The 23963-nt window shown below is 39.1% G+C and overlaps 1 protein-coding gene across 3 annotated transcripts; it reads left to right on the forward strand.

Annotated features, from left to right (window-relative positions):
* Positions 1-11: 11 nt before the first annotated feature.
* Positions 12-23629, forward strand: BIG (auxin transport protein (BIG)). Of its 3 annotated transcripts, XM_011022791.1 has the most exons (15): positions 12-442; positions 697-803; positions 4722-4884; positions 5001-11086; positions 11914-12519; positions 12622-12802; positions 13309-13543; positions 13914-14040; positions 14176-18461; positions 18541-18763; positions 19015-19419; positions 19798-19941; positions 20722-21747; positions 21944-22447; positions 22586-23629. In XM_011022791.1, exons 1-15 carry the CDS (start codon positions 169-171, stop codon positions 23411-23413), a joined length of 15195 nt encoding a protein of 5064 aa, XP_011021093.1. In that variant the 5' UTR covers positions 12-168; the 3' UTR covers positions 23414-23629. The 3 variants fall into 3 exon arrangements, with proteins under 3 accessions (XP_011021093.1, XP_011021091.1, XP_011021092.1); XM_011022789.1 differs by having other exon boundaries at positions 13914-18461; XM_011022790.1 differs by having other exon boundaries at positions 700-803; positions 13914-18461.
* Positions 23630-23963: the final 334 nt, after the last annotated feature.

Raw genomic sequence — 23963 nt, forward strand, 5'->3', positions numbered from 1 at the left:
ATAAAAAGATTCCACCCTCCATCTCCTCACAAAGTTATAAACCTCAGTCTTTCTTTCAGCTTTCCTCTTCTCCAAACATCCTAAACCCAAACACTCTCTCTCTCTCTCTCTCTCTCTCTCTCTCTCTCTCTTATGCAGTGATCTCCATAATTTCTTCACTCTCTGATCATGGAAGCCGACGACTTGTCAGTCCTTCACAAATCACTCTTCGAAGACAAACTCTCTGCCACCGATCTCTTCTTACAAAAACTCCGTTCTGATACTTCCATCAAGTCAGCCCTCCAACGATTCTACTCGATTCTAAAACGCGGCGTTTCACTGATCGATGATGATGCTAATAATAGTGAACGCAAGTTAGGGTTTCAATTATGGACCGATTCGCAAATTCAATCTGTCGTTTCACTTGGTATCGCCATCGTTTCGTCTTCTAGATCCCTGTCAGGTTGTCATTTTTACTCGATTTCCACTTTTATTTATTGATAATTTCTTTTGATTCATTTTTATGTATGGTTGAATTTTAATTAGCAGTTCAGTAGTTAACTTGCTAATAATTTCGATTTTCTTTTATTTATTGATAATTTTTTAATTCGCTTTTTTTTTATATGGTTGAATTTTAATTAGCAGTTTAGTAGTTAACTTGTTCAGTTCTTTTTTTTTAAAAAAAAATTTCTAAATATTTTTTTTGTGCATAAATAGTAGAGCAAGCAGAGCCGATAGTAGTTGCTGTTGTAAACCAATTGGTGGAATTTGCTGTTTGTTATCTGGAGAAATCTGAGTTCAGTGGCAATGATTTCAGTATCCAGGTATGTGAATTTTTGTCAAGTTATGCTGTGTGCCTTCATTGATTGTGTTTGGTTTATTTCTGCTGTTCATTTATGTGAACAAAAAATGGAACCATATTACTAAAAGGGAATATCCATAACCATTCATCTTTCTTGGATGATCTTGTAATGACCTTATAGTCCTTTGTGAAGTAGGAATTTGGCTTCCAGCATACCCTTTCTGCTTCTTGAGGAAGTTATCATGTTCTTTCTCGAGGGCTTAGTCTTTTATATCAATGTGGTTGCTGTAAGCAAATAGGGATATGTATTTATATATCTAAAAAAAGGCTTCGGAGCTCAGACATTTCATAATCTCTCTTTCCTGACTTTGAATAGTGAATGGTGCATGTTTCTACTCTTTGTTGCCTAGTTTGGAAGTTATTGGTATTTACTGGTGTGTTTGATCACAAGCTGAAGCGATTAACTTTATGTTATATATTAATTGGAATAAAATGTCATTGAACTTGAACCATGATTTATGATTCTTGTCTTTTTTTTTTTTGGGTGGTGAGGTATTAACCAGGTGAAAGAACGTCTCTTTTAACCAATTTATTTTCAAAACCCAAGTTTGAAAAAACCCAGGAATGCTAGAAGAACTCAACCAAGTGCTTAATCAATATGGTTTACAAAATTTATATATAGTTTGCTAAAATCCCAAAGATAAAGTAATCTGTTTCGCTAACTGCTTAATTGTACTAAATAATTTTGTATTTGGAGGACATCAATAAGAAGAGAAACTAAATTCTTCATTCTAAGTTAATTGTTGTTTAGATCTCACATGGAAAGAGAGATGCTGATCAATAATCTTTGAAGTACTGAGGAAGAAATTTTATTCCATTCAAAGAGTGATTGGTTTAAGAAATATTAAAAAATAGGCAGTCCCAAAAACCTGCACCCAGTTTAAAGAATTACTTAATCCAATGTAGGATATATTGGTGTCTCAAGGGAAATTTTTTTTGAAGAAAAACCAGTCATAAAACTAAGTTGCCTCGTGGAGAAAGAAGAGGTGATGTTGAAAGGCCTCACTTATTATTGGAAATATATAATATTTGGATGGATATAAGCAAAAGAAGTATTAAGAAGGGGAATAACAATTAGAAATTGAATTATGGATTCTCAATCTCATGAAAGAAATGAAAAGTTCAAATGCCATTCCCATTAAAAATCCATTATTGACACTCCTTGAAAACTAGGAAGCAAGACATTTGAAGAAATGCAAGAACTGGCATCTGACAACAATTGTTTTGATAGGATGCAAATGTTGAGGATTTGGTGAATTTTGCTCCATTCAAATACTCTTAACTACGTAAGATACCAAATAATACTTAAGATTTTTTTTTTATTCTTGCCTCACTCGAAACCTATTGAGTACATAAACTGAACTCTCTAACCTTTCTCGTGACAACATACAAGTCTTAGCAAAATCCAAAAGAGTTTGTTCCATGTGTTCTAGTTCATTGGAAAGACAGTGTAGAAAGAGAGCAAGTCTCCTCACTGTGCATGACAAGAGTTAAAAATCCAGGGATTATCATTGCAAGATTTTGCACAAGTTCATTAAGCACTTGTTAACTAAGAAATTACAGTGTCCTCCATGTTGTTGATTGCAAGATCTTTATCCATGCTTGAAAGAACACTTTATTCTTCAACTTGACATCGTAAGACTGAAATTGTTTTTCAGCTCCCTCCTCGACCACGTGATCTTCAATGTGATCGATAACTTTGTAATTTTTCGTTTACCAAAATCCATCACATAGACAAGTGGTTGTCTATAACTTTGTATTTTTTTAGGAATAGGTCTAGGGTTAGGCCGACCTCGAGATAAGTCTCCAGGCACATTCCTCCCAATTTGCGATTCTTGTTTGCGTCTCCCATTAGCCAAATTAGATCTATTATGGCTTGATCCAAGTGACCAAACCTCTGTTTCTAATGATCTAGTTTATGCTCCTACACGACACCCTAGAAGGCCTCTACTTCTGCATTGTTGAATGGTCCATCAAAGAGGCTATTCTACTCTGATACTAACTGACACTGCTTATAGCGTGGATAAAACTAGGGTTTTCAAGCTCTAAGTTTACAACCCTAACACTATAGAGAAAATTGTAGAGAAATTTTGAAAGGTTTATTTTATTCATCTAGGCTATTTATATACTAATCAAAAGTTCTAAACAAAGTTGGAAAAATAATAAAAGATTTCTAATCTAACTGTAAAAAATCCTAAATCAACTAGGAAAATATAACAAGTCCCAAACAATAACTTCTAGGCCTTGTTGATCTTTGATCATCATGAAATTTAACTCATAAGAGAATAGGGCCTTCAGAATTTTCTCTCAAAATTTTAGCTCGATCTAATGGTCGGATTAAAAATTATGCTTTGTTTTACTAAAATATGTCTTGGACTCTTATCAAATTCTTCAAAACCTAGATAATCTTAGCAATTAAGGAAATTATAAAATAAACATTATTATGCCAGGAATAATGAAGAAACTGCCCTATGTCAACATGTGAGAAAATGTTAGCATCTAAAGAGGTAGAAGGTATAGTTTATTTCCCCCTCATTTAGGTTCTGAAAGAAAAGGAAACTTCATGAGCTAAATTCCATTCATATCATAAAGCCAAGGAATCAATTCCCTCCCCTTCAAATGGCAATGCAAAAAATGGATCAAAGATACATTACCTAGGTTTTATTTTATTGAAGGGGAAAATGAGGAAATCAGCATTATGAATTTCCAAGGAATTGCATTAGTGGCAGAAGATCCAAGCTTTGCTTCTTAGCTATTCAGCTGAAGATTGCACATAGCTTTGGAGAACCTTGTGCCCCAATGCATCAGGCTCTAGAAGAAAACACATAATTTACCTGTAGGAATATTCTTTGGAACAATATCCATAGGCTTCTTGCTGTATGTTTTACATACAACTTCAGGCTAACCAACAAAACCCTGTTGTTTGGGTTTTGTAGAACCTTGTCTTGGTGGGAACATTATGGAACCAAATTGTAGCCTACTAGTTGAGCTTAATTTGTTGAGATGCTTTCCATGTCATGATTCGTGCAAGCACTATGCAAGGTGTGAGAATGGATCAGCATTCAGGTCGATCTATGCTCCAAAGGAGATAACATGAAATCTAATGCTTTAAATTTACTATAGTTGTTTGCCAAAGGTTAAAGGATTGTCTTTAATGCTGTGTAAGAAAAAGTCCTGCAATAATTAATGCTATGGTGATCCAGACCTAGTTCATAGGGAATATATATAAAAGAACTTTGCAAAAAAGAAATCAAGAAAAACACAGATATTGAACTGGTTATTCCTAGAATTCCTTTTGGCAAGCAATAGTTCTCCTTGCATCCCTGTCATGCCACACTTCCGGTGGTGGTGGTGATGGGGAATTCTTGGGTGATATTCAAAGGAAATGGAGGTGCACTTCTAAATATTGTCTGTTTTGTTGCTTTATTTAGTAGGATGATTTATTTTCTTTTCTAACTTTGTGACCTTTAGCATTTTCATAAACATATAAAAATTTCCTATTATCAAAGGATAGGATATTGTATGCTTGTCATTTTGCACTCGGTGACTTGGGTGGAGAATCATCTTGCCCATTTTGGCTGAGTCCTTGGAGATATAGATTTATTTTTGTTTTTTCTTTCTTTCTCACGTGTGCTTTAGATATACATTCAGAATGACTCTTGATACTGTAGTGATATTTAGCTACAACACTCTGTATCATCTCTTTTAGATAATTTGTTTGGATGTTGTGTTGTTTGTTTTTCTTTCTTTTTCAGGTGGTGGTTTTGTGTGTGCTCCAGCCTTCCTGCCCCCCTCTTGATTTGTTGTGCTTTTGGGATTCCATTACCTTTATTACATATAAGCTTCTTCAACTGATGTTTGGTTGATTTGTCTTTTCCAGAACAATATGGCTGTGCTTATGGAGTTGGCATTGGTTGATGGAGTAGATAAAGTCACAAATACATTGCAGTCTTGCTCTGAGAATAGCATTCTGGAATTGCCGATGGTTTCTGGTGATTGTTGTGGTATTGAGTTAGATGATCACATAAAATGTAGTCTTCAAGGTATTCTGAGCTCAATGCAGTTCTATATATATATATATATATATATTGATTTTGTCTTATGCTTTGATTTTGTACTGAAGACAAGCTCTCTTTTGCTGTTTTCTCTGTTTGAGAAGGAGTTGGTTGCTCAATAGGGGAGAAACCAGTGGACCGGCTGTTAATGAAATTAAAATCTGAGTGCATTCAGCCTGAGTGGCAGGCTTCTGGGATCAGCGGGCATGACAAAGATTTGAACAATTTGATCTTCCTGTCTCAGCACTGGGCTGTTGTTCATGTGGATTGCATCCGACGTCTAATGTCATGCTGTCACAAACTGATAGAGTTGCCAGATATGCCTGGTGAAAAAATTGCAGGTCCAGATTTCTGCAACAGACTATCCGTTGGCTTGAGGCTATTGAAGCTGCTCAGAAATTTGATAAAGGACATCCCTTACATTGAATATGATGCTTCAATGTTACAGGAGGCTGCTTCATGTGCTGATGCATTCCCTAAATTGTTTAGACTTCAATTTGACTTTGTAAATAGTCACACTGCTGTTGAGGGTAATTTGGATAGTATTATCCTGTCTCTGTTGGAAGAGTTTCTTCATGTGGTCCCAGTTATTTTCTGCAACACCAGTGCTTTTCAGAATATCCGAGCATGTGTGGTTGCTTCTATATTGGACAACTTGGATTCTTCTATATGGAGAGATGACAAATCTGCTACTAATATAAAGCCTCCTCTGGTATACTCTCCTCGAACTGTCCTTTATGTAATAAATCTTATTCTGGATATCAAGAGACAAGCACATCAGGCTCTTGATTTGAAGGAGTTTGACACAGACCTTGTTGGTAGCTCTGCTGAATTTCTACATGATTGCCCTTCATGCCTTGCTCATTTTGAGCGTGTCCCTTTGCTTAAAAGGTTCACAGCCGATGAATTATTGAGAATTATATTTTCTCCATCAACTCAGTGGATGGACAATTTGATGGATCTTATTTGTTTTCTTCACTCTGAAGGAGTAAAATTAAGGCCAAAAGTGGAGAGATCTCATTCCAGTTGTTCAAAAGCTAATTGCTCCGCAGAACTGGAAAATGCAGTTTGCCATGAAGATGAAGCCCTTTTTGGGAACCTTTTCTCTGAAGGTGGTCGGTCGGTGGGATCCGTGGATGGGTATGAGCAACCAGTAGTAGCTATCAACTCTTTCTCCAGCAATTGCAATCTGCCAATGCAAGCTGCTACTGAAACATTGAGCTTTCTTAAGGATTCTGTCTTTTTTCATGAATGGTCTCCTTCTATTTTTGAGGATGGGTGCAAAAGGCTACTAGAGAACCATATTGATACATTGCTTTCTATACTCAACTGTCAGGGCTGTTGTTTTTTGGAAGATAATTCTTCTGACAGTTGTGCTAATTTGCATGAACAGAAAAAAACTAGGCACATCCATGAACTTTGCTTCGAGCTATTGCGGAATCTTCTTACTCACCATGCTTTGTCTGATTCTCTTGAAGAGTACCTTGTTGAGCAAATTCTGAAAGTTGAAAATGATGCATTTGCTTACAATGATCAGACCCTCACCTTACTAGCTCACACTCTTTTCTCCAGAGTGGGTGTGGTTGGTAGCCAGTTGAGAACCAAACTTTATGAAGGCTTTGCAGGTTTCATTGTTGACAAGGCAAAAGTTGTTGGTTCAAAATGTCCTTGCTTTAAGGAACTCATTGCGAATCTCCCATCAGTGTTTCATGTTGAGATTCTTCTAATGGCATTCCACTTATCGTCCACAGGGGAAAAGGCAGCCCATGCAAACTTAATATTTTCTTCCCTTCGAGCAGTTGATGCTCCATCTGTGGGTTTTAGTAGCACACAATTGTCATGTTGGGCTCTACTTGTTTCAAGGTTGATCTTGCTGCTTCACCATATGATGTTTTACCCACATAATTGCCCTTCATCATTTCTTCTTGATTTGCGTTCAAAGTTGAGGGAAGCACCAATTTGTGGTTCACTTCTGCCAAATAGGGTTAATGATCAGTTGTTGTCTTGGGTGTCGATTGCCATGAAGAATTTATTGGGTGCATGTGCCGAGGAAGAGCCTTTTGTCAGTAGCTTGATCAATCAATTGGTTGACATTTCTGCTCTTCCTCCTTCACTTTGCAGAGATGAACTGGCCATTGAATCCTTGTGCCTGAGTTGGAATGATATATATGCCACATTCTCATGGATTCTGGGATTCTGGAAAGGTAGAAGAGCTTCATCTGTAGAAGACCTTATTATTGAAAGATACATTTTCTCACTTTGCTCAGATATTCCTACCATGAGTTCTGCAGCAGACAATCAACTTTCACTTGGGAGTGAGCCTTTAGCTCAGGACATATCTAATATGGCATATTTCTTTTGCTTCAGTCGCTCACTTTTGGGCCATGGCAATAATATTGGCAAGGGTTCAAACCTTACAGATGCTGTAGTTGGTGTTCTGCATGAAATATGTGCCTTGAACATACCTGAGGACATCAAGGAACTAGGATGGGATTTTTTAAGAACTGGGTCGTGGTTGTCTCTAGTACTTTCCTTGTTCAATGTTGGCCTCTGCAGATATTGCTTGAAAATTAAAGTCCCTGGAGTGGCTCAATTCTGGATTGAAAACACTGCAAGTGACAATCAGTTTGTCGCTGTTGCAGAAGGTCTGACTTCCTGCTTAATTGAAGCTGGTCAAGTCTCGGTGCTGGTTAGGATGTTATCAACCTTGCTAAGCAGATATTTACTGGCCTATCAGAAAGCTTTCCTTGCAATTATTGATAATGACCAGCATGATGTGAAAAGCTTCCCGTCTCTCCTGCTTCTCAAACATTCCAGCTTTGACAAATGCCTGCACGATGAAGTCTTCAAGAATGAAACCAGTCTTTGCAATCTTGATTATGTTTTTGATCTCCTATCAAAGTTGGATGTGGTTGTCGACAAAAGGGCTCCAGGTATTCAATGTAAGGTGTTTTGGGAGTGTATGCTGCATGGTTTTCCCTCTCATCTTCGAACTCCAAGTGCAGTCTTTCTCTCTTGTACTCTCAGCATAAGAGGCATCATTTTCATTCTAGATAAGTTGTTCAGATTAGAAGATCTGAGAGAAAAAGTTAGCCTGGAGACTGAGGTAATGCGCCAGATTCTAGATTCAGTGATGACTGTCAAGTTTGATAGAATCTTTGAGAGCCTTCAAGGGAAATGTGAAGACATTGTTGGTAACCTTGGTACTGGATCAGAACTGTCAGATTATACTGACCTGTTTCTGATGAAGCACATGGAAGGGTTTTTAAGAGAAATCAATGGCAGAGGGGTGAGTGACAGCAATATCTATGAATGGATTATTACTAAGATCATCAATACTGCAGACAGCCTTAGAAAAGATCCTGTGAAATCTGTCATCTTCAAGTTTTATCTCGGTGCAGAGGATATGCCTGAAATGCTCAAGGATTTCTGGGGGTTGCAACGTGGTGATTTGTTAGTTCTGATTGATTCCCTGGATGATTGTTGCTCTGAATCAGTAAATGGGAAGGTGCTAAGTTTCTTTGTTGATATCTTATCTGGAGATTTTTGTCCAGATCTCAAACAGAAGATAAGGGAAAAATTCTTTGGAATGGATTTGCATGATTTGTCAAAATGGTTGGAGAAGCGGTTATTAGGTTGTGTGGTGGAAGCTTCAGAGGGTGGCAACTGTGCAAAAGGGAATTCTGTTTCTTTCAGAGAAACAACCATGGGTTTTATTCTCTCTCTTGTATCCTCACCCTCTGAGGCACATGTGATGGAACACAGTCATTTATTCGAAGCAGTGCTGGCTTCACTTGATACTGCATTTTTGCTATTTGATGTTCATATTGCAAAGTCCTACTTCCATTTTGTTGTTCAACTATTGAGAGGGGAATGTTCAATGAAGTTGCTTTTGAAGAGGACCATAATGCTGATGGAGAAGCTTGCTGGTGATGAACATCTGCTTCCAGGACTGAAATTTCTGTTTGGCTTTCTTGGATCTCTCTTGAGTGATTTTGGATCCACTACGAGCAGTTTGGAGAAGTCTTTAGGGAAGCCTGTATTGAGTGGTAGTCTTGCAGCAGGTTCTGTTGCTTTTAAATCACTTGGATCAAGAAAGAATTCTGACACTTTGGTTCTTTCTGCAAATCAAGAAGGGGGATCCTCAGCCCTTGAATGTGATGCAAATTCTGTAGATGATGAGGAGGATGATGGAACATCTGATGGTGAGGTAGCTAGCATAGACAAAGATGATGAGGAGGATACCAACAGTGAAAGGGCCCTTGCCTCTAAAGTATGTACATTTACATCCAGTGGCAGCAATTTTATGGAACAACACTGGTATTTTTGTTATACTTGTGACCTGACAGGATCAAAAGGCTGTTGTTCTGTCTGTGCAAAAGTTTGTCACCGTGGTCATCGTGTTGTTTATTCTCGCTCAAGTCGTTTTTTCTGTGACTGTGGAGCTGGTGGTGTTAGGGGTAGCAGCTGTCAATGCTTGAAAGCTCGAAAATTCACTGGAAGTGACAGTGCACCGATTCGTAATACAAGCAATTTTCAGTCTTTTCTGCCCTTTACTGCAGATGCAGATCATTTGCCAGAGAGTGATTCTGAGCTAGATGAGGATGCAGCTATGGATGCAGATAATTCACTCAGGTTATCTATTCCGAGAGAGCTTCAGGATAGGATGCCAATGTTACTTGAAGAAGTTGATGTTGAAGGTCAGGTGCTTCAAATTTGCTCTTCATTGTTGTCGTCTATAACCAGCAAAAGAGATCCAAATCTGTCCGTGGATAAAAAAGTTATTTTAGGGAAAGACAAGGTGCTTTCATATGGTGTTGAACTGTTGCAGTTGAAGAAGGCATATAAAAGTGGGTCTTTGGACTTGAAAATAAAGGCTGATTATTCAAATGCCAAGGAACTCAGATCACATTTAGCTAGTGGTTCTCTTTTCAAATCTTTGCTCAGTGTCAACAATCGAGGCCGACTTGCTGTTGGAGAAGGTGACAAAGTTGCTATATTTGATGTTGGGCAATTAATTGGACAAGCCACCACTGCACCAGTAACGGCAGATAAGACTAATGTCAAGCCTCTCTCAAGAAATGTTGTTCGCTTTGAAATTGTACATCTTGCTTTCAATTCAGTGGTGGAGAATTATCTTGCTGTGGCAGGATATGAAGATTGCCATGTCCTCACTTTGAATCCTCGTGGTGAAGTAACTGACCGGCTTGCCATTGAACTTGCTCTGCAAGGTGCATACATTAGGCGGGTTGATTGGGTTCCAGGTTCTCAGGTTAGATTAATGGTGGTAACTAATAGGTTTATTAAAATATATGACCTAGCCCAGGACAACATAAGTCCAGTGCACTATTTCACACTGCCAAATGAGATGATTGTGGATGCAACCCTTATTATGGCTTCTCAGGGAAGGATGTTTCTTATTGTACTCTCAGAACAAGGGAACTTGTTCAGGCTGCAATTATCAGTGGAAGGTAATGTTGGGGCCACGCCATTGAGGGAAATTATTGCAATCCAGGACAGGGAAATCAATGCAAAGGGCTCATCTCTGTACTTCTCTTCTACATATAAGTTACTCATGTTATCCTATCAAGATGGCACTACTTTGATGGGCCGGCTAAGCCCTGATGCAACTTCTCTAACTGAAATTTCTTTTGTTTATGAGGATGAACAAGATGGTAGGAAGTCACCAGCAGGTCTGCATCGATGGAAAGAGTTGCTAGTTGGAAGTGGATTATTTGTTTGCTTCTCCTCCATGAAATCAAATGCTGCACTTGCTGTATCCTTGGGGCCTCATGAGCTACATGCCCAGAACATGCGGCATACAGCGGGATCAACCTCACTTTTAGTTGGATTAACTGCTTATAAGCCATTGTCAAAAGACAAAGTTCACTGTCTTGTTTTACATGATGATGGAAGCCTTCAGATATACTCACATGTCCCTGCAGGAGCTGATACTACTGCAAGTGTGACAGCTGAGAAAGTAAAAAAGTTGGGTTCTGGTATTCTCAATAAAGCTTATGCTGGTGTGAAGCCAGAATTCCCCCTTGATTTCTTTGAGAAAACAGTCTGCATCACAGCAGATGTTAAATTGGGTGGTGATGCCATCAGAAATGGTGATGCTGAAGCAGCCAAGCACACCTTGGCTTCAGAGGATGGCTTTTTAGAAAGCCCCAGTCCTGCAGGATTTAAGGTATTGCTCATGAAGTTATGGTTATTGATTTTACATACCTTTTTTAGTGGCACCAAATATTTATACCTATGTCCTTATATTTTTCTCTTTTGTTTCCCCCAAATCATGTTTTTGTTTGGACTATTATTTGAAAGTCAGCTTTTAACCACTTAGCAGTGTTGGAAGATTTGATGGTATGTTGGTGGGTTTTTTTTTTTTTTTTTGTTGGAATGGACAATATGGTGCTAAAATTTGCTGGGTAATGATGCACATGGGGAAGTGTTTTTATCAATAGTAAGTCTAGTTAGCCTTTTAAAGGCAAGATTATAGTGTTAAGTGTTCATATTTTGTAATTAGCATTGGATTTTGGACAGTAAATCTTTCAAGTGTTGGCAAATAGCACATTTTCTAAGTGTACTTTTGTTTCATTTTGCTTGACACAACAGCAAGTGTTTGTGATAATGTTGAATATCACTTGTCAAACAAGGAAAAGAGAGATTTGATATTACTTTATATGATTATTGATGATTATTCAGAATGATGTTTCTGTTGAAAGAAGCATATTCCAAGTCTAAAGTGGGATCTACAGATTCTGTTACTTGTGCAGGCTTAAGATTAGCTTGTGCTTTTCTTGGTTATCAGCTGTTAAAGTATTTTTTCCGTTATAGTTTCTGCTTGGCATCTATATCATACTATTTTTGCAGTTCAGTGGTGATCAACGTCGCTGCTGTTTATCCTAGTTCACAATTCATTATTTATAATCATTATTTCTTTTGATTTTTTTTTTTAGTTTTTTCAGATCTTATAATTGCCATTTTCTTTCAATAACATGCTCCTTGTTTTTTCAGATATCTGTATCCAATTCAAACCCTGATGTTGTTATGGTTGGCTTTCGGGTGTATGTGGGGAATATATCAGCGAGTCATATACCCTCCGATATTACCATTTTCCAGAGAGCAATTAAATTAGATGAGGGCATGCGATCCTGGTATGATATTCCATTTACTGTTGCCGAATCACTCCTTGCTGATGAAGAATTTACGATCTCTGTTGGGCCAACCTTCAATGGCACTGCACTTCCTAGGATTGACTCACTTGAAGTATATGGCCGAGCCAAAGATGAATTTGGATGGAAGGAGAAAATGGATGCAGTGCTGGACATGGAAGCTCGTGTGCTTGGCTCCAATTCATTGCATGCAGGGTCTGGAAAGAAGTGTCGGTCACTGCAGTCTACTTCTGTTCAAGAGCAGGCTGTATCAGATGGTCTGAAGCTTCTATCAAGAATATATTCACTGCGTAGATCACAAGAAGATGAAGTAAAACTGGAGCTTGGTGAACTCAAGTGCAAGTTGCTGTTAGAAACTATATTTGAAAGTGACAGAGAACCGTTGTTGCAAGCCGCTGCTTGCTGTGTCTTGCAGGCTGTTTTCCCCAAGAAAGAGAGATATTACCAGGTAATCTCATAACTTGATTATTCCATGTAACATTGTTTACGGCTTTCCCTCTATTTGTGTGCACACTCCAGGTACTCATGAATATAAATACATTGGTATTAGGTCAAGGATGCAATGCGGCTTCATGGGGTGGTGAAATCAACCTCTACTCTTTCTTCAAGATTAGGAGTTGGAGGAAATACTGGAGGATGGATTATTGAAGAGTTCACTGCTCAGATGCGTGCTGTATCTAAGATTGCATTGCACCGTCGATCAAATTTAGCCTTTTTTCTGGACATGAATGGTATAACAAACCCCTTTTTATATCTGTCTGAACCTATGGCATGCAGCCATGCACAAGCATGATGTCATGAATTAGATTCAGACTGCACTTTATACAGATGCTGTACCAATACCAAATTCGTTCTACCAAGCACCATTAACATTTATGAAGTGTCATACATGTAACACAACAGTTCTTTTACATGCTATTTGACAAACCTAGTTAGCCTGGTATTTGTTCTCAACAGATTTCTTACAAATTCCATGTATATTTTTGTAATTGGTGGGGTTCAATGTTAAAGTTGCATACCCCTGCCAATGAAAATAATGCTTTCTCATATCTAGATTGCACGGGCCTTCTTGTGTCACATGATCTTTCAATCCCCAGAAAATTTACTTTGCAGTGTTCCTCAAGCCTTCTTCCAATGGGCTAGGAAAGTGGGTTGTGTGTGCACATAGTAGTGATTGTACGTACTTTTACATTTATAAATTGATACAAACTACGTTTGCTTTTTGTAACTGTTGTAGGTTCTGAAGTGGTGGATGGGCTTATGCAAGTTCTTTGGGGAATTTTGGACTTGGAGCAGCCGGACACTCAAACTCTGAACAACATTGTTATCTCTTCTGTAGAACTCATTTACTGTTATGCTGAATGTCTGGCCTTACATGGAAAAGACACAACAGGGCGCTCTGTTGCCCCTGCCGTCCTATTGTTCAAGAAACTTCTGTTCTCCCCCAATGAAGCAGTTCGAACTTCCAGCAGGTTGCAGTTCTTGTTTTTTTTTGTTTTTTTTTGTTTTTTTTTGTTTTTTTTTGTTTTTTTTTGTTTTTTTTTGTTTTTTTTTGTTTTTTTTTGTTTTTTTTTGTTTTTTTTTGTTTTTTTTTGTTTTTTTTTGTTTTTTTTTGTTTTTTTTTGTTTTTTTTTGTTTTTTTTTGTTTTTTTTTGTTTTTTTTTGTTTTTTTTTGTTTTTTTTTGTTTTTTTTTGTTTTTTTTTGTTTTTTTTTGTTTTTTTTTGTTTTTTTTTGTTTTTTTTTGTTTTTTTTTGTTTTTTTTTTTGTTGCCCATTTTTTTATTAAGTCTTATTCCTCAGGTATTCAAGTCATCATGTGTATCTTTTTGTTTGCTTTTCCAGCCTTGCTATATCATCAAGATTGCTCCAGGTTCCATTCCCAAAGCAAACTATGTTAGCAACAGATGATGTTGTGGATAGCATGGTCTCTGCATCTGGACCAGCTGAGACAGCTGGGGGAAATGCACAAGTAATGATTGAAGAAGATTCTATTACGTCATCAGTTCAATATTGTTGTGATGGCTGTTCCACTGTGCCTATTCTCAGGCGAAGATGGCATTGCACTGTTTGTCCTGATTTTGATTTGTGTGAGAATTGCTATCAGGTTCTGGATGCAGATCGGCTTCCTCCACCCCATTCTAGAGATCATCCTATGACTGCTATTCCAATTGAAATGGAATCTTTGGGAGGAGATGGCAATGAAATACACTTTTCCACTGATGATGCAAGTGACTCGAGCTTGTTGCCAGCCACTACAGATGTAAGCATGCAGAGTTCCACTCCTTCAATTCATGTCTTAGAACCCAATGAATCGGGAGACTTTTCCACTTCAGTGACTGATACTGTCTCAATTTCTGCTTCAAAACGAGCTGTGAATTCCTTGCTTCTTTCTGAATTTCTTGAGCAGCTGAAAGGATGGATGGAAACAACCTCTGGTGTTCGGGCAATCCCTGTCATGCAATTGTTCTATAGATTGTCATCTGCAGCTGGAGGACCTTTTGTGAACAGCTCCAAGCCTGAGACCTTAGATCTAGAGAAACTAATTAGGTGGTTCTTGGATGAAATTGATCTCGACAAACCTTTTGTTGCCAGAACCCGTTCCACTTTTGGAGAGGTTGCAATCCTTGTCTTCATGTTCTTCACCTTGATGCTCCGGAACTGGCACCAGCCTGGGAGTGATGCCTCTGTTCCAAAATCAAGTGGAAACACAGAAACTCATGATAAGAACATTATGCAGGCGGCTTCTGTTGCTTCTCAGTATACCTTGGATGGTCAAGAGAAAGATGACTTTGCATCTCAGCTGCTACAAGCCTGCAGTTCTCTCAGGAACCAAAATTTTGTCAATTATCTTATGGACATACTGCAGCAGCTGGTTCATGTTTTTAAATCCTCTACTGCTAATTTTGAGGCCACCCATGGCGTGAACACTAGTTCTGGATGCGGGGCTCTATTAACAGTGCGGAGAGATTTACCAGCGGGTAATTTCGCTCCATTCTTCTCGGATTCGTATGCAAAAGCTCACCGTAGTGATATTTTTATGGACTACCACAGGCTGTTATTAGAGAATGCTTTTCGATTGGTGTACACCTTGGTTAGACCAGAGAAGCAAGACAAGACTGGTGACAAGGAGAAGGTTTACAAGATATCATCTGCAAAGGATTTGAAGCTAGATGGATATCAAGATGTTCTTTGCAATTACATCAATAATCCTGATACTGCATTTGTGAGAAGATATGCAAGGAGGCTTTTTCTGCATCTGTGTGGTAGCAAAACTCACTATTACAGTGTTCGAGATTCATGGCAGTTTTCAAGTGAAGTGAAAAAATTCTACAAGCACATAAACAAATCTGGTGGCCTTCAAAGTCCCATCTCTTATGAGCGAAGTGTGAAAATTGTGAAGTGCTTGTCTACAATGGCTGAGGTGGCTGCTGCAAGGCCTCGAAATTGGCAGAAGTACTGTTTGAAGCATGGCGATGTTCTATCATTTCTCATGAATGGAGTGTTCTATTTTGGTGAAGAGTTTGTCATTCAAACTCTCAAACTGTTAAATCTGGCCTTTTATTCAGGAAAAGACATGAGCCACTCCTTGCTGAAAGCTGAATCAGGGGACTCTGGAACAAGTACAAATAAATCAGTTGCACAGGCTCTGGATTCTAAGAAGAAGAAGAAGGGTGAAGATGGAACTGAGTCTGGGCTGGAGAAGTCCTTTTTGGATATGGAGGCAGTTGTAGATATCTTTTCTGACAAGGGTGGAGATGTCTTGGGGCAATTTGTTGACTGCTTTTTACTGGAATGGAACTCAAGCTCTGTGCGTACAGAGGCTAAGTCAGTTCTTTATGGTGCATGGCACCATGGGAAACAACCATTCAAGGAAACGATGTTAATGGCCCTCTTGCAGAAGGTGAAAAAATTGCCAATGTATGGTCAGAACATTGTTGAGTTCACTGAACTGGTCACTTGGTTGCTGGGGAAGGCCCCCGATAACAGTTCAAAGCAACAGAGCACTGGACTTATTGACCGATGTTTAACCCCTGATGTCATTAGGTGCATCTTTGAGACACTTCATTCACAAAATGAGCTCATAGCTAACCATCCAAATTCTCGCATATATAATACTTTAAGTGGTCTGGTAGAATTTGATGGTTACTATCTTGAGAGTGAGCCTTGTGTTGCCTGCAGTTCTCCTGAGGTACCATATAGTAGAATGAAGCTGGAGAGCTTGAAATCTGAAACGAAGTTTACTGATAATCGTATCATAGTTAAATGCACTGGAAGCTACACCATCCAAACTGTGACAATGAATGTTCACGATGCACGCAAGTCTAAATCGGTGAAAGTGTTGAACCTGTACTACAATAATCGGCCTGTGGCTGACTTGTCGGAGTTGAAAAATAATTGGTCCCTGTGGAAGCGTGCAAAGAGCTGTCATCTTGCTTTCAACCAGACTGAATTGAAAGTGGAATTTCCCATTCCAATCACTGCTTGTAACTTCATGATTGAACTGGATTCTTTCTATGAAAATCTTCAGGCTTTATCCCTTGAACCACTGCAATGCCCACGTTGTAGTCGACCTGTCACTGATAAGCATGGAATTTGCGGCAATTGCCATGAAAATGCATATCAGTGCAGGCAATGTCGCAACATAAATTATGAGAATTTGGATTCATTTTTGTGCAATGAGTGTGGATACAGCAAATATGGTCGATTTGAGTTCAACTTCATGGCAAAGCCAAGTTTTACGTTTGATAGCATGGAGAATGATGACGATATGAAGAGGGGGTTGGCAGCCATTGAGTTAGAATCAGAAAATGCTCACAGAAGATACCAGCAACTTCTGGGCTTCAAAAAGCCCCTCCTTAAGATTGTTTCAAGCATTGGTGAGAATGAAATGGATTCGCAACAGAAGGACTCTGTTCAGCAGATGATGGTATCTCTGCCTGGACCATCATGTAAGATAAATCGTAAGATTGCTCTTCTTGGTGTCTTGTATGGTGAAAAATGCAAAGCTGCTTTTGACTCTGTCAGCAAAAGTGTTCAGACACTGCAGGGGCTTCGTCGGGTTTTGATGAGTTACCTGCACCAAAAACAATCTGATGATGCAGTTGCAGCATCAAGGTTTGTGATTTCAAGGTCTCCAAATAATTGCTATGGCTGCGCAACTATGTTTGTTACACAGTGTTTGGAGATATTACAGGTGCTATCAAAGTATCCTAATTTGAAGAAACAACTTGTTACAGCTGGCATCTTATCTGAGTTGTTTGAGAATAATATTCATCAAGGTCCAAAAGCAGCTCGTGTCCAAGCTAGAGCTGTACTTTGTGCTTTCTCTGAAGGTGATATCAATGCAGTAACTGAATTAAATAGTTTAATACAGAAGAAAGTCATGTACTGTCTTGAACATCATCGCTCCATGGACATTGCCTTGGCTACTCGTGAAGAGTTGCTATTGCTTTCAGAAGTATGTTCACTGGCTGATGAATTTTGGGAATCAAGATTACGTGTTGTTTTCCAGCTGTTATTTTCATCAATTAAATTAGGTGCCAAGCATCCTGCAATAGCTGAGCATATTATTCTCCCTTGTCTGAGAATTATATCCCAGGCTTGTACTCCTCCAAAACCTGATACTGTAGACAAAGAGCAAGGAACGGGGAAGTCTGTTTCTGCAGCACAGCTGAAGGATGAAACTAACACAAGTGGTTCTGGATCTTTGAGTGGGTTTGTGAGTGGTAACAAGTCTGCACCAGAACATACAGAAAAAAATTGGGATGCTTCTAAAAAGACTCAGGATATTCAGTTACTAAGTTATTCAGAGTGGGAAAAAGGAGCATCATATCTTGATTTTGTCAGAAGGCAGTACAAGGTGTCTCAAGCAGTTAAAGGCTTAGGCCAGAGATCTAGGACCCAGAGAAATGAGTATCTGGCTCTCAAATATGGCCTTAGGTGGAAGCGCCGTGCTAGTAAGACTTCTAAAGGTGGTTTATTTGCGTTTGAGCTGGGTTCCTGGGTGACTGAACTTGTTCTGAGTGCTTGTTCACAATCTATTCGATCAGAGATGTGCATGCTCATTAATTTACTTTGTGCTCAGAGTTCCTCAAGACGATTCCGGCTGTTAAACCTACTGATGGCTTTGCTACCAGCTACTCTTGCTGCTGGGGAAAGTGCAGCAGAGTACTTTGAATTGCTTTTCAAGATGGTCGATTCTGAAGACGCTCGTCTGTTCTTGACTGTGCGTGGATGTTTAACTAGCATTTGTAAATTGATAACCCAAGAAGTGGGTAACGTTGAATCTCTGGAAAGAAGTTTGCACATAGACATTTCACAGGGATTCATTCTCCACAAGCTCATAGAACTACTTGGAAAATTTTTGGAGGTTCCGAATATCAGATCCAGGTATTAATGCTTGCTTGCCTATTCTATTCAGTGATTATATGTTTGTTTTATCTTTTAAATAATTTGATCTTGATGGCAGTTTTATGCGAAATAATCTGCTGTCTGATGTCCTTGAGGCTCTCATAGTCATCCGTGGCCTGATAGTGCAAAAGACAAAGTTGATCAGTGATTGCAATCGCCTTCTGAAAGATCTTCTAGACAGTCTACTTCTTGAAAGCAGTGAAAATAAACGACAATTTATCCATGCTTGTATCTGTGGTCTGCAAATCCATGGAGAAGAGAGGAAAGGACGAGCTTGTTTGGTATGGATTAATGAGTTGCATTACCTTGTCTTGTTGACTCATATATGTGCTGCTCTGTCACTATGCATAATTGTTTTATCCAGTTACTTGTAACTTCAATCCCAGGGTGTAACTGATCACTATTTTGCAAGTATATAGTTAATTATACCCCATATCAGTTGCCATTTCTTCTTCATTTGCAAGTATATAGTTTAATATGTGTGGGTCGTTAAAATTCCTCATTTCCATTTGAATTTCTTCTATTTGTACAGTTTATCCTGGAGCAGCTTTGCAATTTGATATGCCCTTCGAAACCAGAGTCTCTTTATCTGTTGGTTCTAAACAAGGCACACACACAAGAAGAGTTCATCAGGGGATCCATGACTAAGAATCCATATTCCAGCGCTGAAGTTGGTCCACTGATGCGTGATGTTAAAAATAAAATTTGCAACCAATTGGATCTGCTAAGCCTTGTTGAAGATGACTATGCGATGGAGTTGCTGGTTGCTGGGAATATTATATCTCTTGATTTGAGCGTTGCTCAAGTTTATGAGCAAGTTTGGAAGAAGTCAAATAGTCAATCTTCAAATGCCGTGGCTAATTCTACTTTGTTATCTGCAAGTGCTGTTACATCAGCCCGAGATTGCCCACCCATGACTGTGACTTATAGGCTTCAGGTTTGTTAATACCATCTTGATTGATGACTGAACATATTTGATATTTTTTTTATATAGATGAGAGATGTGAGATGCGAGGGTGTGCCATTGAAAATAATAAGCAACCATTGCATTATGTCATTGATAACTGAGGTTTGCCTTGGCATGGTTTTTTTTTATGGAATTGGTCCAACAAATATGTCTTCAACACGTGGACCCATAATTGATGCTATGATGAGGAATTTGAGGATAAGATGCATTGAAACCTAGAAATCCCTTCCTCATCTTATTTTGATTGAGTTTTTATGTCCTTGCTGAGAACAAAACTTTAGTATGTATTATGACTTTGATCTCGTGGATATTATAATCAACCCATCCTTTTTCTTGTATGTCTTATAGGGATTAGATGGTGAAGCAACTGAACCTATGATTAAAGAACTGGAGGAAGATAGAGAGGAATCTCAAGATCCAGAAGTTGAGTTTGCAATAGCAGGTGCAGTTCGAGATTGTGGTGGACTAGAAATTCTGTTGGGCATGATCAAGGTGAGCATGAATGTGCCATAGACTAGAACATCTACAGTTTGAGCTCTATCTGTACGACTTGGTGGAAAAAAAAAAGGGTTTTAAATATGAATCCACTACTGAAATGCTAGTTGCTTTATTATATAGGGAAAAACATCGCCAATAATTTCATTTGGGAAATGATGTTGATGACTTTTGTCATATGATGAACTCAAGCATGAATTCAGTATTTCAGAAGTTTTTTTCTTTTGATTCCTTGTATGCTTTTCTAGGTTATGAGGTAGGTGTAAAATCAAGTTATGTGACTTGCTATATCTGTCTTTAATCAGTTTATTTTTTCCCCCTCTTCCTTTTATTTTCCTGATGTATGCCTTATGCATGGTGCAAATTTTTCAAACAGCTTCTATTTACAAGCACATCTGGATCAAAGTACATGACTTTCATGCTGATCTTGAAATTCTCATGTTCTTAGTTGCTTGTTTATTGTTTGTTTGTCAAAATTAAAGTCTCAATGCTTAGCTGAATTACAATGCGACTATTATTCTATATTATCGTGCATATACAAAGACATGTGAGGGATGTATGGTTGTGTAAGATATAATCTTTCTTAATCAGACCATAATTATCTGATACGAGTATGACTTTGATTGCATTCTTTATTTGTTGTTTCAAGGAAATATCTATAGGCTTTTAATTATAACAGTTAACAAAGTTTGTTCAAATTTCTTTTCATTGGGTTGTGCCCAAGGATTCCGCAAGCAAACATTATTGAGATGTCTGACTTCTAAGTTAACTGTACAGCGTTTGCGAGATGATTTCAAATCCAATCAGGAGCAATTGGTCGCAGTTCTTAATCTCCTAATGCATTGCTGCAAAATACGAGAGAATAGACGAGCTTTGTTAAGGCTAGGAGCTTTGGGCCTTCTTCTTGAAACGGCAAGGCGTGCCTTCTCTGTGGATGCCATGGAGCCTGCTGAAGGCATCCTTTTGATTGTGGAGAGCTTGACATTGGAGGCTAATGAGAGTGATAATATTAATATTGCACAGAGTGCTCTTACTGTTTCTAGCGAGGAAACTGGGACAGGAGAACAGGCCAAAAAAATAGTTGTCATGTTCCTTGAAAGATTGTGCCACCCTTCAGGACTAAAAAAGTCAAACAAGCAGCAGAGGAACACAGAAATGGTTGCAAGAATCTTGCCGTATCTGACATATGGTGAACCTGCTGCGATGGAAGCCCTCATTCAGCATTTCAGCCCGAATTTACAAGACTGGAGGGAATTTGACCAGTTGCAGAAACAGCATCAAGAAAACCAAAAAGATGAGAACATCGCTCAAAAAGCAGCCAGGCAGAGGTTTACTGTGGAAAATTTTGTTAGAGTATCTGAATCACTGAAGACAAGTTCCTGTGGAGAGCGCCTGAAGGATATTATCCTTGAGAAAGGTATCATAGATGTTGCTGTTAGACATCTTAGGGACAGTTTTGCAGTTACTGGTCAGGCTGGGTTCAAATCTAGTGCTGAATGGTCATTGGGTTTAAAACTGCCATCTGTCCCTCATATATTGTCCATGCTGAGGGGATTGTCAATGGGGCACTTGGCTACACAGAGGAGTATTGATGAGGGAGGTATCTTACCACTGCTTCATGCTCTGGAAGGAGTCTCTGGAGAGAATGAGATTGGGGCGAGAGCTGAAAACTTATTAGATACATTATCTAATAAGGAGGGAAAAGGAGATGGATTCTTGGAGGAGAAGGTCTGTAAGTTGCGCCATGCCACTAGAGATGAAATGAGGCGCCGAGCTTTGAGGAAGAGAGAAGAGTTGCTTCAGGTAATGTCCTGCCCCACCAACTGCTATGCTATGTTGTATTGTTTTTTAGATGGCTGTGTTTCATTATAAAGAAAAGGAAAAGGGGACTCAAAATCTACAGCAAATTACCAGTGTTCCCTGTATTGCTAGTCATAATAACGTGAAAGAATCTAGCATTGCTTGCAATTTAATTGTTCTCTTTTGTTAATTCTAACAGGGACTTGGCATGAGACAAGAACTGGCTTCGGATGGTGGTGAGCGAATTGTTGTTGCTAGACCAACCCTGGAAGGTCTGGAAGATGTAGAGGAGGAAGAAGATGGATTGGCATGCATGGTGTGTCGAGAGGGATACAGTTTGAGGCCCACTGATTTGCTGGGTGTCTACTCTTTCAGCAAACGAGTGAACCTGGGTGTTGGCAGTTCAGGAAGTGCTCGTGGGGAGTGTGTTTACACCACTGTCAGTTATTTTAACATTATTCATTTCCAATGTCATCAGGAGGCAAAAAGAGCAGATGCAGCTCTGAAGAATCCGAAGAAAGAGTGGGAGGGTGCTACCCTCAGAAATAATGAATCTCTTTGCAATTCTTTATTTCCTGTTAATGGGCCATCTGTTCCACTAGCGCAATATATCCGCTATGTAGACCAGTATTGGGATAACCTTAATGCTCTAGGACGTGCTGATGGAAGCCGGCTGCGGCTATTGACCTATGACATTGTTCTGGTAAGGAACCATCATTTATTTTCTCCCCTTCCATTATTTTTTATGTTCATCCTGTATATCAAAGTTTGAAAAAAAAAAATCATGAACAATTCATAATCAGAGCACATGCTTATAATGGTTTTACTTATTATTCTGTAGATGCTAGCTCGGTTTGCCACAGGAGCATCATTCAGTGCAGAAAGCAGAGGTGGTGGAAGGGAAAGCAATTCTCGATTTTTGCCTTTCATGATCCAAATGGCTCGTCACCTTCTTGAACAGGGAAGCCCATCCCAGCGCCATAGCATGGGAAAAGCTGTGTCATCATATATAGCATCTTCCTCTTTGGATTTCAGACCTTCTACTCCTGTAGCACAACCTGCTCTAGGAACCGAAGAAACTGTCCAATTTATGATGGTGAATTCCCTTCTCTCAGAGTCCTATGAATCATGGTTGCAACACCGCCGTTCCTTCTTGCAACGTGGAATATACCATGCTTACATGCAGCACACTCATGGCCGTCCATCGAGTCGTGCATCACCCACTTCATCAAGCACAGTCAGAATAGAATCTGGAAGTCCCAGTGGAAGCCCTGCAACTGAAAAAGGTGGAGCTGATGAGTTATTTTCTATCGTTCGGCCTATGCTTGTCTACGCGGGCGTGATTGAGCAGCTGCAACACTTTTTCAAGGTCAAAAGGTCATCAAATATGCCACCTGCTGGGGCTGAAGGAACTTCTACAGGATCAGAAGGGGAAGATGAGGGTGGAAGTTTGGAGGGTTGGGAGATCATAATGAAAGAACGGCTGTTAAATGTGAGAGAAATGGTGGGGTTCTCCAAGGAGCTGCTGTCATGGCTAGATGAGATGAATTCGGCCACTGATTTGCAGGAAGCCTTTGATATTGTCGGTGTTCTAGCTGATGTATTATCTGGCGGGATTGCACGGTGTGAGGACTTTGTGCATGCTGCAATTAATGCGGGGAAAAGCTAAGGTGCAGGGATATTCAGGAGCATGCTATGTGTTCTCGTGTTGTAAGCTTTGTCCTTTCTGCTATTACCAATATTCTTCTTGTATCTGTATGCGATTGTCCTCTCTTTTTATCATTTCCTACGAACTTAGGTGTTTCCAGCATCTTCATAAGATAATGGACAGCGAATATATGGTGAACACATGTTGCTCTTGTTAATGAAATTGTTTTTCCCCAAAGACTACTGGTGTCATTTTTACGTTACTGGTTCTTACCATTCTGTCCTTTTTCCATGACGTCGAACTGAACTCACTCATAGCTGATTCCCTCTAGTATTCTCTTGTATGTTATAGAGCATCGGCTAATCCCTCTCCTGCTGGCATCAGGAACCTGTAAAGTACTGCTTCGTGCAAACTGCTAGTCATATACATATTATGCATTTGAACTTTAACTCCCTACTGGGATAGCGATTTAATCAGAGGAAATTAGAATTATTATATTTTTATATGTAATATCAAAATTAAATTTAAAACTTAAATACATTTATGTATGAAATGCAATTCTGTTGTGTAT

This window comes from Populus euphratica, unplaced genomic scaffold (genome assembly GCF_000495115.2).
Source record: "Populus euphratica unplaced genomic scaffold, PopEup_1.0 scaffold10.1, whole genome shotgun sequence".
In the NCBI taxonomy this organism is placed as follows: Eukaryota; Viridiplantae; Streptophyta; class Magnoliopsida; order Malpighiales; family Salicaceae; genus Populus; species Populus euphratica.

Coding starts and splice junctions, on each gene's coding strand:
- BIG (XM_011022789.1), top strand. CDS start 169: ATGGAAGCCGACGACTTGTCAGTCCTTCACAAATCACTCTTCGAAGAC. Junction 19,420..19,797: donor CTGTGACTTATAGGCTTCAG/GTTTGTTAATAC, acceptor TATGTCTTATAG/GGATTAGATGGTGAAGCAAC. Junction 22,448..22,585: donor TGACCTATGACATTGTTCTG/GTAAGGAACCAT, acceptor ATTATTCTGTAG/ATGCTAGCTCGGTTTGCCAC.